The sequence below is a fragment of the Juglans regia genome, chromosome 1 (genome assembly GCF_001411555.2).
Source record: "Juglans regia cultivar Chandler chromosome 1, Walnut 2.0, whole genome shotgun sequence".
In the NCBI taxonomy this organism is placed as follows: Eukaryota; Viridiplantae; Streptophyta; class Magnoliopsida; order Fagales; family Juglandaceae; genus Juglans; species Juglans regia.
This window is the reverse complement of record NC_049901.1, coordinates 16,850,100-16,869,603: the sequence shown is the minus strand read 5'-3', so window position 1 is coordinate 16,869,603 and position 19,504 is coordinate 16,850,100. Positions and strand designations below refer to the sequence as shown.

Here is a 19,504-nt window from a genome sequence, read left to right as displayed (position 1 = left end):
TTTTTTTTTTTTTTTTGTTACATAATATTAAAATAAGTAATTTTTTCTCAATTTTAACATATAAAATTAATTAATGATGTCAAGGTAAAAAAGAAGTTTGGAGTATACGAAGTGTGTGTTTTGTTTGCTGCTTATCCAAGAAAGTGCTCCCAAGTCTTCGACAGTTAGAAAATCCAAATGTAGTCCTCCTGTAATAAAAATCAATACAAAAGAAAAATGCAAGGAAAAATAAATACCAGATAAAATAAAGATTTAAGTTTGAATGTGACACGTGTGACGTGTAATTAAGTCAATGGTCCAACATTCAACCGGCTCACGGATCAACAGTTTAGACAAAACGGACAGTGCAGATGGATGGCATTCTAGTAATTTTTATCTAGACTGTAACCGAGTCAGACAGTTGAACCTTTATTGCTCACTGCATGGGATCCAAACTGTCACGGTTCCTGACCAAATGGCCATGATTCCTAAGACTTGCCACGTCAGCGATAAATGAGTAAGCGAAGCACTGGGTCCTACCAAACTGATCGATCGTGCGTACTAGAAGTGAATAGAATCTAAGGCTTGACGATGATGGAATAGAAGCTGCCATTTTAGGCCCTAGGCACAAAAGCAGGGTACCAGACCCCCCACTATCCATAACATATGGGCAGCATTGTCTTTTCAAGGACTAGAATGTGCCTTAATCTAAAAATAAAATAATATTTAGCAAAAATTGTATGTTAAAGCACTCTGCTCCGAACCTTTTACCTTTTTTTGGCGGGTGGGGTTAGTTACTTTGTTGCTTATTCCCTCCAAGTCCTTCCGAGGATGGTGTTGATGATCCTATTGCCGGAAAGTCTCTGCAAGGCCTTGTGGGCACCAGCAACCTTCATCTCCGCCAGCCTCTGCAAGTGGTGGTGAGCACCAGCTGCCACCAGCCTCTTTCTACACCCGTGGCTGCTTCCTCCTCCCACCGTCGCCGCCACCACCATCACCGGAAACTTCTTGCTATACACCGCCTCGTTCTTCGGGTCCAGCATCTGCACCAGCCTCATCACGCTCTTCTCGTCCCTCACCAACTCTTTCCTGTTCGATCGCACTGTCAACAGGGACACCAGCGCCTCCGCCGCAGACTCTTGTAACCCCACCGGCTTAGGCGACTCCATTAGCTTCACCAAGGAACCCATGCAACCACCAATGGCTCGCTTGTTACCGTCGCTGATTGATAAACTGGCCAGCAAAGACGCCGAGATTTGCTGCAGGACAACGTTACCGTGCTTGACAAATTCGCCTAACTGTATAATGAATGTGGTCGATGAAGACAGAAGCCGAGCCGAGGGATCTAATCCGGAAAGAGAGCTTATAGCCCGCAGAACGGGTTCCAGTGTGTCCGAGTTTGAGACCTCTTGCATCAAATGCATTAATCTCTGCAATCCGCGTTGTTGTACTATCAATGCGCGAAAATATTCGCCGGAAGAGGCCAATATGGCTAGGCAAGTCGCAGCCTTTTCTTGCGCGGAGCTTGTGGCGCCCGAGCCTAATACTTGAATTAGTACCGGTACCGCTCCTTCCTCTGCTAGAGAGTTCTTGATGTCTTCCACATTAGCCACGTTTCTAATCGCACCCACAGCGTGCGTCTGAGTCACTAGAGACCCAGATCGACAGGCTTCGATGAGGACCGCAACGCCACCGTAAGCCGATACGGCCCACGCATTCTCGGGATCTGCGGTGATGGCCTCTACCGCAGCCGAAGCTCTCTCTTTAAGGACCATTGACCCAGTCTCCAGAATCCTCAACAAAGGCCCCAGACCACCTTCTTCGAACACGCACTTCCTTGACTCGTCGTTTGCAGAGGCGAGCACCGATATGGCCGCCGTAGCATGTTCTCGGATCGAGTTCTGGCCATAGTTGTTGAAGTCCAGCAGGTGAATCAGATACCCGACGTTTCCCTCTTTGGCAACCAAACTGGCGGATTTCTCATCGTCGGAGAGAAGTTGAAGCAAGGATTCCAAAGCCTTCGTCTTACACTCGATTCCTCCGATTTGTAACCTGGTAAAAAGATCTCTGATAAAGAAGGACAATTCATCTTTGGAAGAGCAGGGGCCCGGGTGAGAGAGAACGATGGCGTTGGATTGGTGGAGGACACCGGATCTGAGTAGCAAGTCGAGGTCGTGAAGGGAGTGGGCGAGAGAAGCGGAGGCCATGTCGATGTCACTCTGCATGAGGAGCTTGCCGCCGGAGAAGGAGGAGAGGGAGCAACAGTCGGAGAGGGAGCTGAGGCGCTGAAGAGTAGAGAGAAGGGAGGGGAGGAGAGACTGGAGAAGAGGGTTTTCTGACCAGTGAGGGGAGGAGGAGAGGGAGGAGAGAGAGGAACGGAGGGAGGTGAGCTTGGAGTGGATAACCTGCCAGCGACCGGTGAAGGATTTGATGGTAAGGGAGGAGAGGAGGAGGATGGAGAGGATGTTGTTGATGAGGGCGAGGAGGGTTTGTGGGGAAGAAGAAGAAGAGGAGGAGGGTGGCGATGGCAGAGAGGTGGTGGGGGGATTCATTTGGGGGTAAGGGATGGGTTAGGAAGTGGAAGATGTGTATGGTTGGAGGTGAAGTAGTCGGGGTGGTGAATACATGCGACGGATGGGGATTCGGGAAGGAAAGTTGGTGGGGGGTTTGCTTGGTGGGAAAGGAGAGGAGAGGAAGGAGAAGAAGGGGGAAAATGGAAGGGGGCTGCAGCTTTCACAGTGGGAATATGGAGAAAAGCAGCGACGGTTGGCACTATACCGTGTTGCCTGTGGGGTTGAGTATTTGAGACGAGAGAGAGAGAGAGAGAGAGATTTTCATTTCCTTTCCGATGAGAGAATTAAGATTGTACGGATATAAATTTCTTTAGAGGGATTATTAATTAAAATTATAATAATATTTTTTTAAAATTATATTTTTTTACTTTTATCCTCACTCATTAACGAATCCCGCTTGCAAATAAAATTTCTGTATTATTAATTATCCCCCAACTCCACTCAGTTGACAGTTCTTTCATCCCCTGTTTTCACGCACTTGACCAAAAAAAATTAAAAGCTCTTCACAATTTCAAAAACACGCCTAAAAAAAAAAAAAAAAAAGAGTAAAAAAGAGAGATACAAAACATTAAAATAATGAAAAACCACCACAAAAAAAACCCCTCCCGGGTTCAACGCTGGGGATTGGCACGCCACCACGAGCCGCTTTCATTGTGGCTCGAATGGAGCATCAAAGAAAGACGATCGAGCCGGTTAACTAAAGAGTCGAGGATTGGCTACCTTTCGAGCTCCATCCAAGCCACTATGGAGGTGGCCAAAAATGGGAGGAGCAGGGTTCACTTTCCCTCTTTCCCGGGTTTTTTTCTATTTTTTATATATTCTAATTATTTATTAAAATATCTTCCAACAAATTTTTCTTTTATAAATATCTTTTAAAAAAATTATATTCTCAAGTCCCATTCATATTTTTTTTAATGATTTCTTAAGTTAACCATTTAAATGAAATATAAACTTAAAATGTATTACTTATTCAAAGTGAATTCTATTTTTTTAAATAATAATAAAATAAGTAAAAAAGCATTAGTTAGGGCCTTGGGTAGATTTACATCGAACATTGAAATTTGCAAAAATTTAATTAGGAAAGCATCCTTCTGCACTTCATAAAAATATATTTGGATAATTCGTATAGGTACTTGAAAAAAGCATCATCAAATTATTTAATTCTAAGATAAAGTTTAATTTTAGGAAAGCATCATTCTTAAGGATTCATTTAGACAGTGAGATAAGATGAGATAAGTTAATTTTATATAAGTTTAATAGAATATTATTTTATAATATTATTATTATTTTAAAATTTAAAAAAATTGAATTGTTTATTAGTTTTTATACTATAATTTGAAAATTTTATAATGATGAAATGAGATGTATTGAGATTATTTTGTATCTAATCGGAATCTCAATTTTATATCTATCTCAATCATTATTGAACCATTTAATTCGATTAAAAAATTAGAGAAAAGTTCAATTGGTATATGGACTATCGAACTCTTTGTAAATTGGAAAGCAAGTCAAAGCATGGGACCTTATATGGATATTACAATATGATTAGATTTCTTTAGTTTATGGTATGGGATGGTAGCAATAGTTTTTTGGATAAAGTAAGTGCTGATCCTCTAGATAGATATTTTTCGGATTCTCAAAATTATAATTTCACTTAAATTTATATTGAGGATAAATAGTAATCCAAACTATTTAGCTAAAAAGTCATTAATATTTTCAAGCTTTTATAATAATATGAGTAATGCTAAATACAATCATGCATGTGCAAGTTCTATACAGTCTTTCTGAAAAATAATATAATTTATTATTAAAAAATTAATTTTTTTTCATGTGAATTATATATTTCAAAAAAATTACGTTGCACTTACGCACTTTACGATTGTAAATATTATTTTTCTAATAAAATTAAAAAAAATCTTCTTATTAATTACTATTCATCACCTCACATCTTATAAAAAATATCCTCAATCTCTATAAAATAATTATAAATATAAGATATAAGAATAAATAATAATAAAAGTATAGGATTCTAAAATTATTCTACAAAAAAGTAAATGATCCCCAATCATTCCAATTGACAGCCAGAACAATTACATTTTCTTTTTCTTTTTTTTATTTCTTTTTTTTTTTTTTTAAAAATTTTTGGGTCAGGCCTTGGCAGTGTGGGTCTAATCATAAAGGTAGATGTGCTGGGCCAGAATTATAAATTATCAAGTCTGTTGGTTGGGTCTTGGGGAAGTCTAATCCTGAAAAGGTCATAAACGTAGCTGTCGGATAGACTGGTCCACCTTTGAACCTATTATCAATTTATTGCCGTGCTCCTTTGAAACATAAGAATTGGATCGTATCTTCAAACATAGACTTGTTATTTTTTAGAGATCAATTAATTGTTGAGGATGACAAGTAACAATGAGCTAGTAGTGGCTTGGTGACGACGGAGGAACCCCCAAAAAAAAAAATGCATACTAATGAATGGTGGAGAAATGGGAAAAATAAATTAGATAAAACATTTACATAATCGACAACATTAATTATATTATTTGATTTAGAATGAATTATAAACTAATAGTTATAAATGACAATATGATGGTTGCTGAGAAAAAAAAAAAAAATGACAATATGATGGGAGAAGACATACAACATTAATTAAGTAAGGTGATAATTCACATCTTGATGGGATTACAAGATGATTTTTGATTGATTAGTAAATAAAATGTCACTATTAATTTTTGATTGAGAAGCACATGGACCATGTGGCTTGTGACAAATAAAACGAGAAGAATAATACTACATATAGTTATGGAGTGCGTAAATATCACGTAATCATTTTGAAAAAAAATGAGGTTTATTATTAAAAAATTAATATTTTTTTCAATTAGACCCTGTATTTATTCACTTTTTTAAAATGATTGCGTGACGTTTGCGCACTCCATGACTTTAAATATCACTTCTCTTTTTACAGGGAGATTGTCTCCCATGGTCCTAGCTCGATGAAGATATTTTTCTTACCAAACTCTTTGCTTTGTTTGTTTTTACAGATGAGATAAAAGTTAAAAATTGAATAAAATATTGTTAGAATATATTTTTTAATGTTATTTTTATTTTGAGATTTAAAAAAATTAAATTATTTATTTTATTTTATATGAAAATTTAAAAAAATTATGATAATTAGATAAAATGAAATGAGATGAATTAAAAAGTTTTAACAAAACAAACGAGACAAACTCTAAGAATTGATTTTGCAAGTAACCCAACAATTTATTTATTTTTATTGAAACAAATGGAAACACATTGACTTTCTCCAAAGAATAATGGTCAAAATCTCAATTTCGACCATAAAAGATTGGGTTTTAACTATTTCGAGTGGCACATGGTACATACTCAGCTCAATGTCCCAAAGTCCCAACAGACGAAAGCAAAAGACCCAAGGCTTGAGGGTAGCCCACATTCACAAAACGAGCCCTGTCAGGTTCATCTTCAGACCAAAAAGCACCGTTGGTTCGCTCCGCTAAAACCCTCCTTATACCTCCGACGCACACTATGCCCTGAGAGTACTTGGACGAAAAAGAAGAGCATAGCATTTCGAATCCGCTAGCCTAGAAAAAATGGTGAATAAATCATGGAGAATTATCCCAAGACCACTCCTAGAAACCGTGCTGAACAACCATGCCCAGCACCACCGCGTCCCTCAACCACTGATCCTCCACGGCCCTCGCGGCGTCGGCAAGACCACCCTCGTACTTGAACGTAAAAACTCCTCTACGCATTCTTTGTAATTTTTGTTCAATTTCGTTCAATGTTTCTTGCTCTCTTTTCCAGGTCTACTCGGCGAGTGGAACAAAGGCCCCCACCTCACCGGCTATGTAGACTTTGCCCAATCCATCAAGGATCACCATCCACAATTTAACCAGTCGTTTCCGTGGGCTTCTTGGTCCAATTGCCCACCACCCACTTTGTCCAACTGCCGAACTCTGCTCGAACACACCCTTGAATCAATGGTCGAAAAGGGTGTCAAGCTTGGCAGCATTAGCTCTCACCAGATATTCACCTCCCTCAATAAATGGCACGGCCTCAGCACGGCGCTTCGCCGCGTGATTCAGGACAACAGTGGTGTAAAAAATGCAGTCTTAGATAAGGTCTCGGGTTCGGTGTTGTGGGATCGGGCGGTCTTCGTACTCGCTGCTCGATGTAATGCCAAAGAGATCGATGGGGTGTTGGGTTTAAGTGAGAAACGGAAGGGCTTGCCAATGGAAGAGGCTTTGTATTTTAGGGAGGCGATTGTGGCCTTGAGATTGGCGAAGGAGGTGATTAAGGCTCAACAAGGGTGGAGGGCTAACGCTATCGCTCATTTGAATCGGACAGGCGGGTTTTCGAGGTCGTTAGCGAATTCATGTACTGATTGGCCATGTTTGTTACTGGAGTTGTTGTCTCAAGCCGCTGAAATTGATCATTTTCAGGTAGCTGATTAAGATTTTATGACATGCAGCCAAATAATTTATCAAAACTGTTTTTCTCAAAATTTTGTTACCATCATATAAGTAAAACCGCAAGAATGCGTTATGTATTCTTTTATTTATTCATGCTTCTCATGTATATTTGAAGTGAAAGGAGTCTATGACCGTACATTATGTGGTTTTTACTACTGGGTGTTGCTATTGTGAGGCTGTAGTTGACTGATGTTTATGTGTCGTATTGGGCAGCCAAAGCTGGTCATTAACAACATCGATGTTCTACGCAATGCTACCCTAGATGATGATTCATCAGTCTGTGCATCATTGTATCATGACAGTTTCATATGGAGAATAATTGCTTTGGGCGCAAATGAGCGGTGCCTGCCTGTCATACTAGTTACGTCGGATAGGTTAGGTCCATTTCTGTACATCTATATTATACTTTTACTTTGCTCTTCGATTTTCTTTGCTTCATGAAATAGGAGAAGCATTCTATCTATGTATAACTGCTTGTGCGCCTTAAGAATGATTTAAGAAATAAATAATTCATCTCTGCATTCATTCTTGCTTATTTCCATGTATTTTAACATCCCCTGAAGTCTGGCTTACGTACTATTATTACTTTTGATATATTTTTTTTATAATTAATTACTTTTGATATTTCTTATATGCATTTTTTAATTCTGATCCTTTCCGATATCCCTCAGCTACTATTCATACCAAGCCTACATGGATTTTGGATTTCCAGACATATTCATCTCACGCGAGGTACTCTCTCTCTCTCTCTGCGCGCGCGCGCGCGTGTGTGTAACACCCCAGTCTCACATTAGGAGAAAGAATAATTCACAGAGTGGGTAAGGCACATAATTCACAGGACCATGTAGTTATGGGTGCTAAGTCCCACATTAGCTACTTACTAGGTAAAACTTAGTTTTATAAGTAATTTTAGAAAGCTTTTAATTGACTAGTCTTTTGGGGTTATAGGGAAGATATGATTAGTGTTTTCCTTGGGTCGTTATATATTGGTATCAGAGTCACCCTGGTAAGGCCTGCCATGTGACATTAATGCACCATATGACATGGTCCCTATGAGGGCGTTGGGAATTTAAGAGGGGTGTTTGTAATGCCCTAGTCCCACATTGGAAAAATGAATAACTCAATGATGATTATAAAGGTAGTCATGGGTGGCACATCCACATTGATTACTTACTAAGTGAAATTGAGCTTTGAAATGATTTTAGGGAAGCTTCAAATTGACTAGTCTATTTTGGGGTTATAGCACAGATGCGGTTAGCGCTTGCCTTGGGTCGTTACACACACCGTATATCTTTCTCTAGTCTGTGTGTGTGTGTGTGTGTGATTATCTTGTTTGAAGTGTGTATGGAAGAGGGATTGCTTCAAAACTCTTCATCGTTCTACTCTTTAGATGTGCACTTATTCAGTGTTTCTTAACTTTATCTCCTACTTTTATACATAGAAACTTCCGCAATGAAAATGAGTGGTTTGGTGTAAGGCTCTAAATGAACAAGGCTACTTGAAAAGCAAGCAGCTCGAGATCGGCTTTATCAAACTCGAGACTCTTATTAAATTAGCCGTTCGTGAACACAACATATGATCAATTATGAAATGATACAATTCGTATAAAACTTGACTTGAGTTGTACAAGTTCGTACAAACTCGAATAATTTCATATTTATTATTTTCTACAGTATTATCTTTTACTTTAGGAAAACACTATTATGCCCACTTTATTTGACACCTTTATTTGACCACTTGTCTTTTTTTATTTTTTTATTATTATTTTTTTTTACTTAATGATTAAGGAAGTGATTTTAAATATATTGATGTATTTTTTTTTATTTTTTAAATGTATTTAAATATATTAAAAAAATGTGGAAAAAAAAAAAAAAAAATTACTTTACGCTGGGCGGTAAGCCCAGCGGTCAAGATGGGGCGGCAGAGTAGCCGCACCCTTTACTTTATAATGAGAGTATATAAGTATTTTAAATATAAAAGGAAATCATGTTTCTAGTAATATGATGTTGCTTGAATTTTTGTGAATACTAGTCATGCACCTGTGCAATGCATGACTGATTGCGGAGTAATCTGAACACAATCTAGTTGCTATTACTAGTTGTAATAGTCTAATAGATTAAATATAGAGGAAGGAAGACAAAAAGATATATACAAAAGAAGTTGAAGTGTCTCAAATCTTTAAAATTGCATAAATTTACTAATATTTCTTTACAGATTATTTAAACTTAAATTATTAAATTTACAAGCATTTAACATAAAAAGAGATGACATAGCCCAACAGGAATAAAGCTGCTGCTTCGAAAATTATTTAGGTTATGAGTAGTCATTGAAATATGTATACATAAATTATATAAAGTATTAACAAAATCTCAGCATTTATTATTAAAATTTGTAGATAAAGTTAATATATACTATAAAGAATCCATTTTGTCAAAATTAAATAGCTCGTGAACAAGCTTGAGCCCTCTTGAATAATATATTAACTTTTCATGATCATAAAATGTAACTCGGTGATACACTCGTGCTCAACTCATATTTTTATAAAAATTAAATGAATAAGGCTTGGCCAGCCACTTCTAGCTCGAACTCAATTTGTTTACACCCTAAGTCTGGTGCAAGCTTTAGCTAATGAAATTATACTTATTATTTCCCACCCCACACCCAACCCAATATATTATGGTTGTATTCTATATTATGGTTTTGAGGTGTAATTAGAATTGGGACTCCTCAACTGCAACCCACACCGATGTGCATAACACTTGATAATGTGTACGTCATCTAATGATGTCTTTGTTTGTGTTTGCTTAATTTTGGGTATTGATAATCAATCTGCATGTGTCTGTGTCAATGGGCTTTTCTCCTTTGATGAAATATATGTGCACTGCTGATCATTCTTTATGTCACTCATTTCAATTTTGTTTGATCTGCAGGCATTCGGATGGACTCCCCAGCAAGCTAAAATGCATATGGTTCCTGATTATTTCAGTCATTCAGAGGCAAGCAAATTTTAGTACCTGTCTAAATTCTTTAGAAAAAGAAACATGGAATGATCATCCTCGAAGAAAAACAGGAAAATAAAAAAAAGGACCTAAACTTGATCAGACTTCATGACCGAATTGAATCTTATTTTTTCCCCTTAGCTGTCTTTGCCTTATTTGGTTAGTTGCTGGCAGGCTTGCTGAATTATTATTTTTTTCATTGTTTATGTTTCTATTTTTACTGTAATTGCAGTGGGCTGTGGTTGCTGAGGTGCTTGGGCCAACCCCTCGACATCTATTTGAGCTTTATGCTCTTAAACAAAGTAACCATTATCAGAAGTAAGAATGATTTCATCCTTAGTTTGCCGTGGTATCATCTAGTAAATTTATATCTTTCTTCAATAGCCATGTTCACATTCTGAGTCCAGATATATGCAGTGGTTAGCCTATAAAAACATAGAGAGAATCATTGATCATAGTTGAAATTGGCCAATGCAACATCATGGTAGAGAGGGAAATACATGGAAAAGTTACCATATTTGTGCCTTGCATTAGTAAGCACGTCATTTCCAGCTTATATACGTTCTATTTGTAAATAATCCCAATTATATTGAACTATAGGATGATGGGCGATGAGAGTAGCACTTTCGAAGACATCGTGGATGCATACTTAGCATATTTACAAGTAAGTTTTGCAAATGAACATCAATTTGCTTCTTGTTTCCTTTTGAACCCTGATATTCTCTTTTTCTAAGTTTTGGAAGCTTTGATGAATCTTCAAGTTAGTACATCTAGACTAGTTATGTAACCCATTAACATTTTAGGCTCCTTATATAAATAAAGGTTATTTACTGAAGTAATAAGTTTCACTGGTTTGTTTTTCACAGGACTTTCTTTCTTAAATGAAGTTGTTGGTATCTTCCCTATCATCTTAGCTTCATATCTGGACATAGAGTTAGGGGTGCTACCCGCACCTCCGGGGGGGGAGCCCCCCCGTTCTTTGGGATGGGGGGTTCCCCCAAGGCCGTTTGCCCATGGCTAGGCCATGAGGGAGAGTGGGGGCTGACGGGGCTGGGGGCGACGATGAGAGGGAGAGTGAGGCCGACGGGGCTGGGGGCGATAGTGATTGGACGGGGTTGGGGCCGATGGGGTTGGGGGTGACGACAACCGGACGGGGCTTTAAAATAGAAGGGAAGAGGAGAGAGGGGGGGTATTTTAAAACAAAACATTAGAGCAAAACGACATTGTTTTATTAAAATAAATTATTTTTTAATATATACATATATATATATATATGTATGTATATGTATATTGGGCCGGGCGAAAACCCAGGCACCCAGGCCCAGTCCCACCGCCCACCCCTACATAGAGTAGGCTTATAGTGTAATGAGGGAATGATTAAAGCTTACTATGCTGAACATAATAAGGAAAAACAAGCTTGCTTAGACTTTCAGGTCCAAAACTCAATCTCTCTGACTTGGTGTTGTCTCTCAGCATGATTTCATGTCCTTTATTAAGTGGAGTGCTCTGGATTTGTGTTAATGAGCTGTTATTGTATGAAATTCACGACTTGCGACATAGTTGTGCATTCATCTCCCTGTTAATGATAATTATTTTCTGGACTTTTTGCGGTATGTGTACTAAGAGGTGCCTAATTTGGTGGTTCTTGTTACTTCATTTAAGATTACCGTGGTGAATCCTGCTATGGATAGAGCATTGGGACTCCTGCAAAAATTTGCTGTTGATGCACAGAGTGGAAAGATTTCAAAAGATAAATTACGGTTTGGGGCACCTTGGAGGCATCCTCCAAAGACAGATGACCCCACCCTATGCATCGAGTGGGCAAAGCTTCAACTGATAGATTTTGTTCAATCTTTCATCAATACAGAGTTTGGGGTAAATTTTTGTTTATGTATGATCTGTTGGCTTTTTACTAGTTATGTGTTCAATCTGATTATTTTATTTTCCTTATACATTAAGTTTCTACTTCTTTATCACTTGTTAAATTTGTTACCGGTTTTTTTTATCTTTTAATTCTTTTGATGCAGATTAATAACCCTCCCATTTTTTCTGTTGTTCAGTTTGTAATCTTTCATTCTCTTTTAATGGTTTTGATGCAGATTAATTATCTAGCAGATTGTAGTCTTGAGATATTTGATGACCCTTCTGCTGTTGCATTAGTAGAGGTAGTTGCCTCTTTGTTTATTTGTTTCTTCTTTCCTGTTTCTTGTGTGATTCCGTGATAATAAATGTTCAGTTGAAGTGCAGTTTTTTTCCTTATTTTTCCTTTATTCAATTTTTGTGTTCTGATTTATACTTAATTTTGTATGAGTTTTTTATTTTTCCCAAACACTTTTTCAAAATTTATTTGATATATGCAAAACCCATTATATTAGAATAGATGAAGTTCTCATTTTTTTTTTCTTTTCCAAATTCAAGAGGCTGGATTTCACTCTGTAGTAATACATCTTCTGGTTAATGTAACACTGCTGTGTTTGAGCCTTTTCCAATTCGGTCGGTGCCTATTGATTTCTATTTTCCCCCTTCTTCCTCTTGTTTTTGATAGGTTGGTTTGCTCTATGCTCAACGAGACCCATCCTTCATTCGGCCCATATCTAGAGGGATTCAGAGGTGTCTTGTGAGATGGTAAGAGATTTTTTTATCATATTGAAAGATTTAAATGATCATGGCATTGTATTATGTTCACTTGAGCTGATATTCTGTTGCAGGCTTGTCCAGCAGCAGATGCAAATGAGTTTCCAGAACTTGCTCCAGTATCTGTGGCAACGAATAATACGTGGACGTAGCTATCGTCATTTGATGCTAGAAGTAGGCTATAAATAGTGAACTGGTATGTGTTGTTCTATATCTGTATGGTTTTAATTCGAAATTTTTGCCACGATGCATTTTGATTTTCTACCTTGCCATGCAAGGAGATTGTTTACAGCTACAGTACATGAGTGCATAGAATAGAATGGGTCGGTGACTCGGTTTCACACTCCACGTTAAAAGTACTGATTTGGTGCATGTGGAGCTTGTTAGTGGCATTGGAGGCAATTGATACTTCAGTTTTATTTTTGTTGTACTGGTAGACAAAAGAAGTTGTCTACCACCTTTTTTTTTTCCTTTTTTTTTGGGGTAGGGGGTTAGGGTCGGGTGGGGTATGGACCCTTGAATTGTTTCTAAAAATATAAAAATAATATTTTGATTGATTCCTTGACCAGCAATTAGTCCTCTTTCATTTCAGTGTGGTTAACAGTTCTGTCACTTGTCAGGCTTCTGTTGGCTAAGATACATTCACTTACTGAGGCCAGTAATTTTCAGGTTCCTATAAACTATGTAAGTAATCTCTGGTTATAGCTGTTTAATGTTTCAAGTATTCATATGGTCCGTGCATTTTCTATTTTTCCAGAAGGCAATCTGCTCATGAAGCCTTGAAGATCTTCATCTTAGCTCCTGTTATGTTGTATGCTTAATTTTTTGCCACTTTTTGGTGTGGAAGTGGGATTTTAATGTACTACTCGGATTACTAACAATGAAAGCCTCAAATATCTTGTAACAGCATGTTTTGCCTGGTATATTGGATTAATAAGTACTAACACTTCTTTTTGTCAGTTTTTACAGCTGCAGGAACTGGGAGATTTGCAAAATCTGCCATGGCTGATTTCTAGAAATTTTGCTGTTGTAAGGTTTTTCCTCCTTGTTCTCCTGCATAGATTTTATTTTTAAGTGCTGCATTTGATTATTAGTGCCGATTCACAGATATACATCTACAATAATTCCTAGTTAACAACCTATCTCTCGTACTTTTTAAAACTATAATGTTGAAGTTTCTGTAACCAGAATTTAGAGAAAAGAATTGTATAGTTTGTGTTGTGATAAATGTCTGCTGGCTTTGATGTCCAATTATAGAAACTAGTTTTCCACTTATAGAAACTAGTTTTCTACCTTACGCATACTTGTAATTCGTTCAAAAAAAAAAAAGTAATGTTCAATACGTTGCAACAGTGGCACCAAGTTTATCTTTGACATCAGTTTCTCCAATGTAGGTTGCTCTGGAAAATCCTTTACAATAAGATTGAAGACTTAAAGAATCCCTTCAACAAATAGAATTTTGCATTTTGACATGACTCCGATGTATAATAAGGCTGAGTGTAGTCGGCATTGTTCCTGTGAATTGATCAGGGCCTAAAAGCAACAGCTCATGTAGGTTTGACTTGTATGCATATCCTCAACAACAGATTATGTTTTAAAACACCAGTTTGATATGTTTTTTTGAAGTGCCAATTGTAATGTCTCCTTATCATTGCAGCATGTTGTCGCTACCATTTGTCGATTGTAATGTCTCTTTGATTTGGATGCCATAATTTTATAATTTGAAAGGGACCTCCAAGGGGATCATGCTCATGGACCTGCTCTTTTGGTGTGTTCTACTGTGGTATTAAAATATGTTTTTTTTTTTTTTTTTTCCTTTGCCTCCCAATTGTCTGTTTCACATCTCTAGAATCCGATGTATTTAAAGGAAATGTTAAGGTTTTATACGATGTATTGCTTGTATCTCTTATTCGACAGTGATTACCATTGTATTGGTAATTTTCTAAAACTGGGCCATGAAGCCGGGATTTTTGGCTTTTGCCTTTATGGTTGATTACAGCAAGAGAGCATTATTGTGTTGATTAGAAATTTAACCTTACAACTTTAGGTAGTAGCCTACCTTTTTGGCTTCTGAAAGTCGCCACAATTTTCTCTTTTGACAATTTTCTGGCGCAATTCCATTTTCCTCTCATCTCTCCCCCACCTTTTCAGCCACCCAATAATGCTAATGCTATTTAACAATCAAAGGCTAATTGGCTTTGTTACAAATCCAAATAGGAGTAGCTTCATGATATCGGGAGCAATTACTCACTTTCTCAGCATTTTCTAGACAAAAACTGCCAATTATCATGTCTCCACGTTGTATAAGATGATAAAATTTGTGACCTTCCTCGATTACCATCAATTGGATATTGGCCAAGAGACTGAATATCGTATACCAAGAAAAACGTGTTCATTCTCGAGTTATAACATATTTGATGATTGATCAGCATTTCAGTACAAGACATTGTTGGACAGTCGGGTTTCCTCCGGATGGAGAGATCCTGATCCGGATCCGTCTATACACAAGTTCTCTCTGTCTTTTCAGACACTGTACACTGGGATTTTAGGTCAAACAAATTGTCTGTCTTTCTGTCAGCGAGACCCATAATCCTGGCGGGACCCTTTTCTTGGATTTTGGTAATGCCACTGCTTTGTTGTTGTTCCATCAAAACAGCGTCCTCTTGTCTCCGTTTCATTTCACTAGACTATGGAGCAATCTCGCCAATAGCAATCCCATCTTTCTTTATTCTTAAATTCGTTCGGCTGGCCGCACACTTCTCCAACATCAGAGCTGCCAAGCCTGGAATTAAGAATGTTATAACAGCTCATGTCCCCCAAGTTCAAGTAAGTTCTATAATCTTACACACTTCACTTCACTATTTCCTTTGTCAAAATCTCTTCTTTCACCAGGCAATTGCATTTCGTGTTTGGTTTTCTTTGATTGTTACATTTTGCGACTTGTTTTAGAAGATACTACCTTGATCACCAACCAAAAAGTTGACCGATAAGTATGATTAAGAGATTGGTTGAACCCACCCAGATTTTTCCTCTTAGTTTTTTCAAAGGTCTGGTGAATTTGGATCGAAGATCATTATCGGAAAATGTTATTAAATAATCACTCGCACACAGTCGCTTGAATGCTTCAATCTTATCTACATGCATGCATCCTTCCTCTCTGATCTGCCATGCCATACCCCGGGTCTTTCAAATAACCCTTTCCTTTTCCGCAAGTTCATATTTTTATGGGTTCTGTTGTGCTGGGTTTTTCACCTTCTTTTATAAGAATCAGTAAAATCAATGCGAAGATCAACAAACACTAAACATGTTGCAGCAGTGTGCAGCAGCTACTAGGGAGCAAAATAACTCAATAGAAGAAACAACACAAGTAGAGGAAGATCGAGTATCAATGGATAGTGGAGATCCGGGAAGAAGATGGACAAGTCTGAAAGAAAGGCTAGGATTCAAAGGGATGGGTTGCTGTGGGTCCAGGCGGAGGCCCACTTCTTCAAGTTTCAGCACCTTGGAAACCCTCCAAGAAAACCCACACACGGCTCCGCCACTCTCGTCGGGCATGAACCTGGCGATGGCATTAGCGGCCGAGCGCAATTCGCGGGAAGAGAAGGATGAGGGTCCCGCCACCGAAGTCAAGACCCTGATGAGATTGATCGAGGAAACGGACGGTGTTGATTGGAGGAAGAAAAGGAGAAGGGACAACAAGGGAGCGGATACTGATTGGGTGTGCTGCGTGTGCATGGAGAGGAGTAAAGGCGCGGCTTTTATACCCTGTGGTCACACCTTTTGTAGGGTTTGCTCCAGGGAGATGTGGGTGAATCGTGGGACTTGTCCTCTTTGCAACCGTTCGATCCTGGAGATTCTTGACATCTTTTGAGATCGATCCTATGTAATAACACAAACATTTCCCTCATCTAGTATTTTTGGCAACATTCAATCAAATGGTTTCATTTTGTGGAGAGAGGTAACCACTCATTGTTTGTGGTTTGCTTGGGAACATTGGTCCCATATGGTCATGTCAGTTTTACAGACATAAACTTCTACTCTATATTTTCACTGGGAAAGTGGAAAAAATTCCATTTTAAATGCATGCAGGCTAAACGGAAAAAAAATGGGTTTTCTTTTTTCCATAAATACAAGTTAAAGGCATTACATATCTTGATATCCCAGTAAATTTGGACTTATGTTAAAGGAGCTCCTACTCCTTGGCAACCTGGGCTGAAAAAATTTACTCCAAAGACCTGTTGAGTATCCAACACTGCTTTGGTAATTCAAGGTCATACTAATATTTGAGTTTCGCTACAAAAGATTTAGGTAATTCCAAAATACTTTCTTTCTCTGCCCATGGTAAAGCTTTCCCAAGGTATTCAGCCCATTTAAGGTCAAAATAGAGGATGTGAACTGTGAGGCTTGTTTCAGTCTTTCAGAGCTTCTTGGAATTTAAGACTCTTGGGTTATCGTTCTTAAATCCGGTACTTGGGTTTCAAATCCCTATCCAGACCGGATGGATTCGGGTTTTGACAAACCGGATTCTGGCCTGGAACTGATATGAGTCGGAATCGAAATCCAGTTTTTCTAATTCTGGACCTGGTCGGAAAAAAATCCGGACGGATGAACAGTCCTACTGTGAGGAACTGAACTCAAGGGATCTGGGTTGGTCTTGATTCAAATGATAAATGTTAGATGGGTTTGGTTTGGGGTTGACAAAGAGTGACTTTTAGTAGATATTAAAGTAATAGGAGAAAAAGAACCGTACTTTGGGATCCGTATCAACTTGGGCATGGCTTATTACTGCCCGAAAATGGCCAGCACTTGGGCTTCATCCATAAATCCTATACAATCTCAAAACAGCCATGCAATAATGCCCTAGTCTGCTTCAGAAATGGGCTCAGTTTCTGGTAGCAACAACGAAACCTTCATTCTCGGATTTGCATAGTAATAACAAGGGACATAATTTGTATAGTCTTAGTTAGGCTTCATGCATTTCCTTAAAAAAATAATAGACAAATACGACATCTACACAACAAGAAATTCACTAATAATAATTATAAAGTTCTGAAATTACATAGCAGAATCAAGCCTCACTCTACAAAATATAACTCTTGGAATTTGATGACACCACTGCGCGCACCGTGTCTTACACCATCCATGCATGCATGCCTCTAAGAGTAACACATACGCTAGCTGTATCACTTCCTTGTCTTCTAACATAACATGGACAACCTCGCAATCTTTGAAACCGTTGGTTGAGTAGAAATAGTCAAATGGTCCCAGCAGCTTCCTTTCAAACAAATCAAATATTAATCCAACTTTAGAAATTGCAGGCACGAGTGCTGACCCTTCAAGCCGTACGTGATGGGCTAGCTAGCCTCCATCTCTTATTTTTAATAAAAACGACAATAACAACGCACGTACGATATTAACAACCACATATTCATTCAACTCTTTTTTTTTTGTTTTTTTGAACCGCAATATTACAATTAGTCGCCATAACATGATTCACATTGTGATCTTTATAAAGATCACCCAAAATATCGTCTTCTGTAATTAATTCTTGCTATCGTCTTCTGTAAGCTTTCACTTTCAAACTTCAAAGTTCTCCTCCGAAAGCATTTCAGACTGGTCCCCTGCGTGGAATCCTAATTTGTCGGCATAATTTTCTATCATGAACGTCAGTTGATCAGTTTATAAATATTTATATATATATATATATTTATAGGGTGGGGAGCCATCTTCTCGATCTGGGATATATCTAAAATCAAACCTCTTGATCGAATTATGACTCATGATCACATAATATCAATTTCTATATTTTTGACTAATTATTCTTAGTTTACTTTAAGGGTTAAATGTATTTATATATCACATGTGATTTAACCAAATTCTATTGGCATCATTTGTTTGGATTTTTAGATTTTTTTCATCACGACTCCTCCAATATATGAGTCGTAATGAATGATAACTAATAAATAGAAAATTAAAATTATTCTCAACTCATCTCGTATCATTTTATCTAATCATTACAACATTTTTAAATTCTCAGACAAATTAAAATAAACAATTTAACTTTTTTTAAATTTTAAAACAAAAATGATATTAATCTTAATGCATATCATCTCATCTACGAAAACAAACGATCCTTTAATATTAATATACGTAACTACTTACGTACAATATCATCACGCCAAAAAGATGTACGTATGTAACGTCTGTATATATTTCCAGTACCTTAAAAATATCCATAGCATGCATTTGATTAATTGGAGCTTCCTTTTCTACACCGAACTTATAGAGTATCAAATAGATAGGTTATGTACAAATATTTTTCTGAAGGGGTTGTTGTTAGGGACTAAATTAACTATGTTCAGCCATTTGAAAACTTATAGCTAATAATAAAGGAAGAGATCAAACCAAGAGATAAGGTAGGAAATAGATATGGCTAGGAAGGGATAAGTTAAAAGAAGTTAACTTTAGACTCTTAAAAAGAAATAGATTCAAACTTTTAAAAAGAAAAAGATTCAAACTCCTAAAAGAAAAAGGGTTCACAAGATAAATTAGACTCAATTATTCTAAGGAAGTAGTAGACCTCTATATAAGGAGGGGACTCTCCACAAGCTCTCTACATACAAACTCCACTCCCACATAGCGACTCCATCAGATCTCTCTCAAGGGAGGCATCGTCTTCAATCTCCGAAACTCCAAATTTCTCCATTGTATTGATCGATATGTGAGGCCATAAGAAATTGTAAAATCACCAATTATAGTAAATTTTGCTTCCAAACAACCCGTAGACGTAGGCTTCTATATCTAACCATGTAAATCTATATGTCTCTCTTTA

The 19,504-nt window shown here is 37.6% G+C and overlaps 3 protein-coding genes across 10 annotated transcripts; 2 read left to right on the top strand and 1 right to left on the bottom strand.

The window, feature by feature from the left end:
• LOC109006076 (protein ARABIDILLO 1) lies at positions 1–2,838 on the bottom strand. The gene is made up of 2 exons (XM_018985243.2): positions 751–2,838; positions 1–188 (listed from the first exon to the last, which is right to left on the bottom strand). Exon 1 carries the CDS (start codon positions 2,529–2,531, stop codon positions 786–788), a length of 1,746 nt encoding a protein of 581 aa, XP_018840788.1. The 5' UTR covers positions 2,532–2,838; the 3' UTR covers positions 1–188; positions 751–785.
• Positions 2,839–5,959: 3,121 nt separating this feature from the next.
• LOC109006074 lies at positions 5,960–14,424 on the top strand. Of its 7 annotated transcripts, XR_001998578.2 has the most exons (15): positions 5,960–6,299; positions 6,372–7,009; positions 7,253–7,413; positions 7,711–7,771; positions 9,970–10,035; positions 10,271–10,356; positions 10,639–10,702; positions 11,701–11,913; positions 12,138–12,203; positions 12,584–12,663; positions 12,747–12,868; positions 13,293–13,356; positions 13,633–13,701; positions 14,067–14,223; positions 14,330–14,424. XR_001998578.2 is itself a non-coding variant. In XM_018985240.2 (12 exons), the coding sequence occupies exons 1-11, from the start codon at positions 6,158–6,160 to the stop codon at positions 12,859–12,861; spliced, it is 1,692 nt and encodes a 563-aa protein (XP_018840785.1). In that variant the 5' UTR covers positions 5,960–6,157; the 3' UTR covers positions 12,862–12,868; positions 12,965–13,134. The 7 variants fall into 7 exon arrangements, 2 of the variants coding, with proteins under 2 accessions (XP_018840785.1, XP_035551642.1); XR_004802818.1 differs by lacking the exon at positions 14,067–14,223; XR_001998575.2 differs by having other exon boundaries at positions 14,067–14,424.
• A 418-nt stretch (positions 14,425–14,842) lies between these two features.
• LOC109006075 lies at positions 14,843–16,634 on the top strand. 2 transcript variants are annotated; one of them, XM_018985241.2, is made up of 2 exons: positions 14,843–15,498; positions 15,986–16,634. In XM_018985241.2, exons 1-2 carry the CDS (start codon positions 15,295–15,297, stop codon positions 16,541–16,543), a joined length of 762 nt encoding a protein of 253 aa, XP_018840786.1. In that variant the 5' UTR covers positions 14,843–15,294; the 3' UTR covers positions 16,544–16,634. The 2 variants fall into 2 exon arrangements, with proteins under 2 accessions (XP_018840786.1, XP_018840787.1); XM_018985242.2 differs by having other exon boundaries at positions 14,848–15,498; positions 15,989–16,634.
• Positions 16,635–19,504: the final 2,870 nt, after the last annotated feature.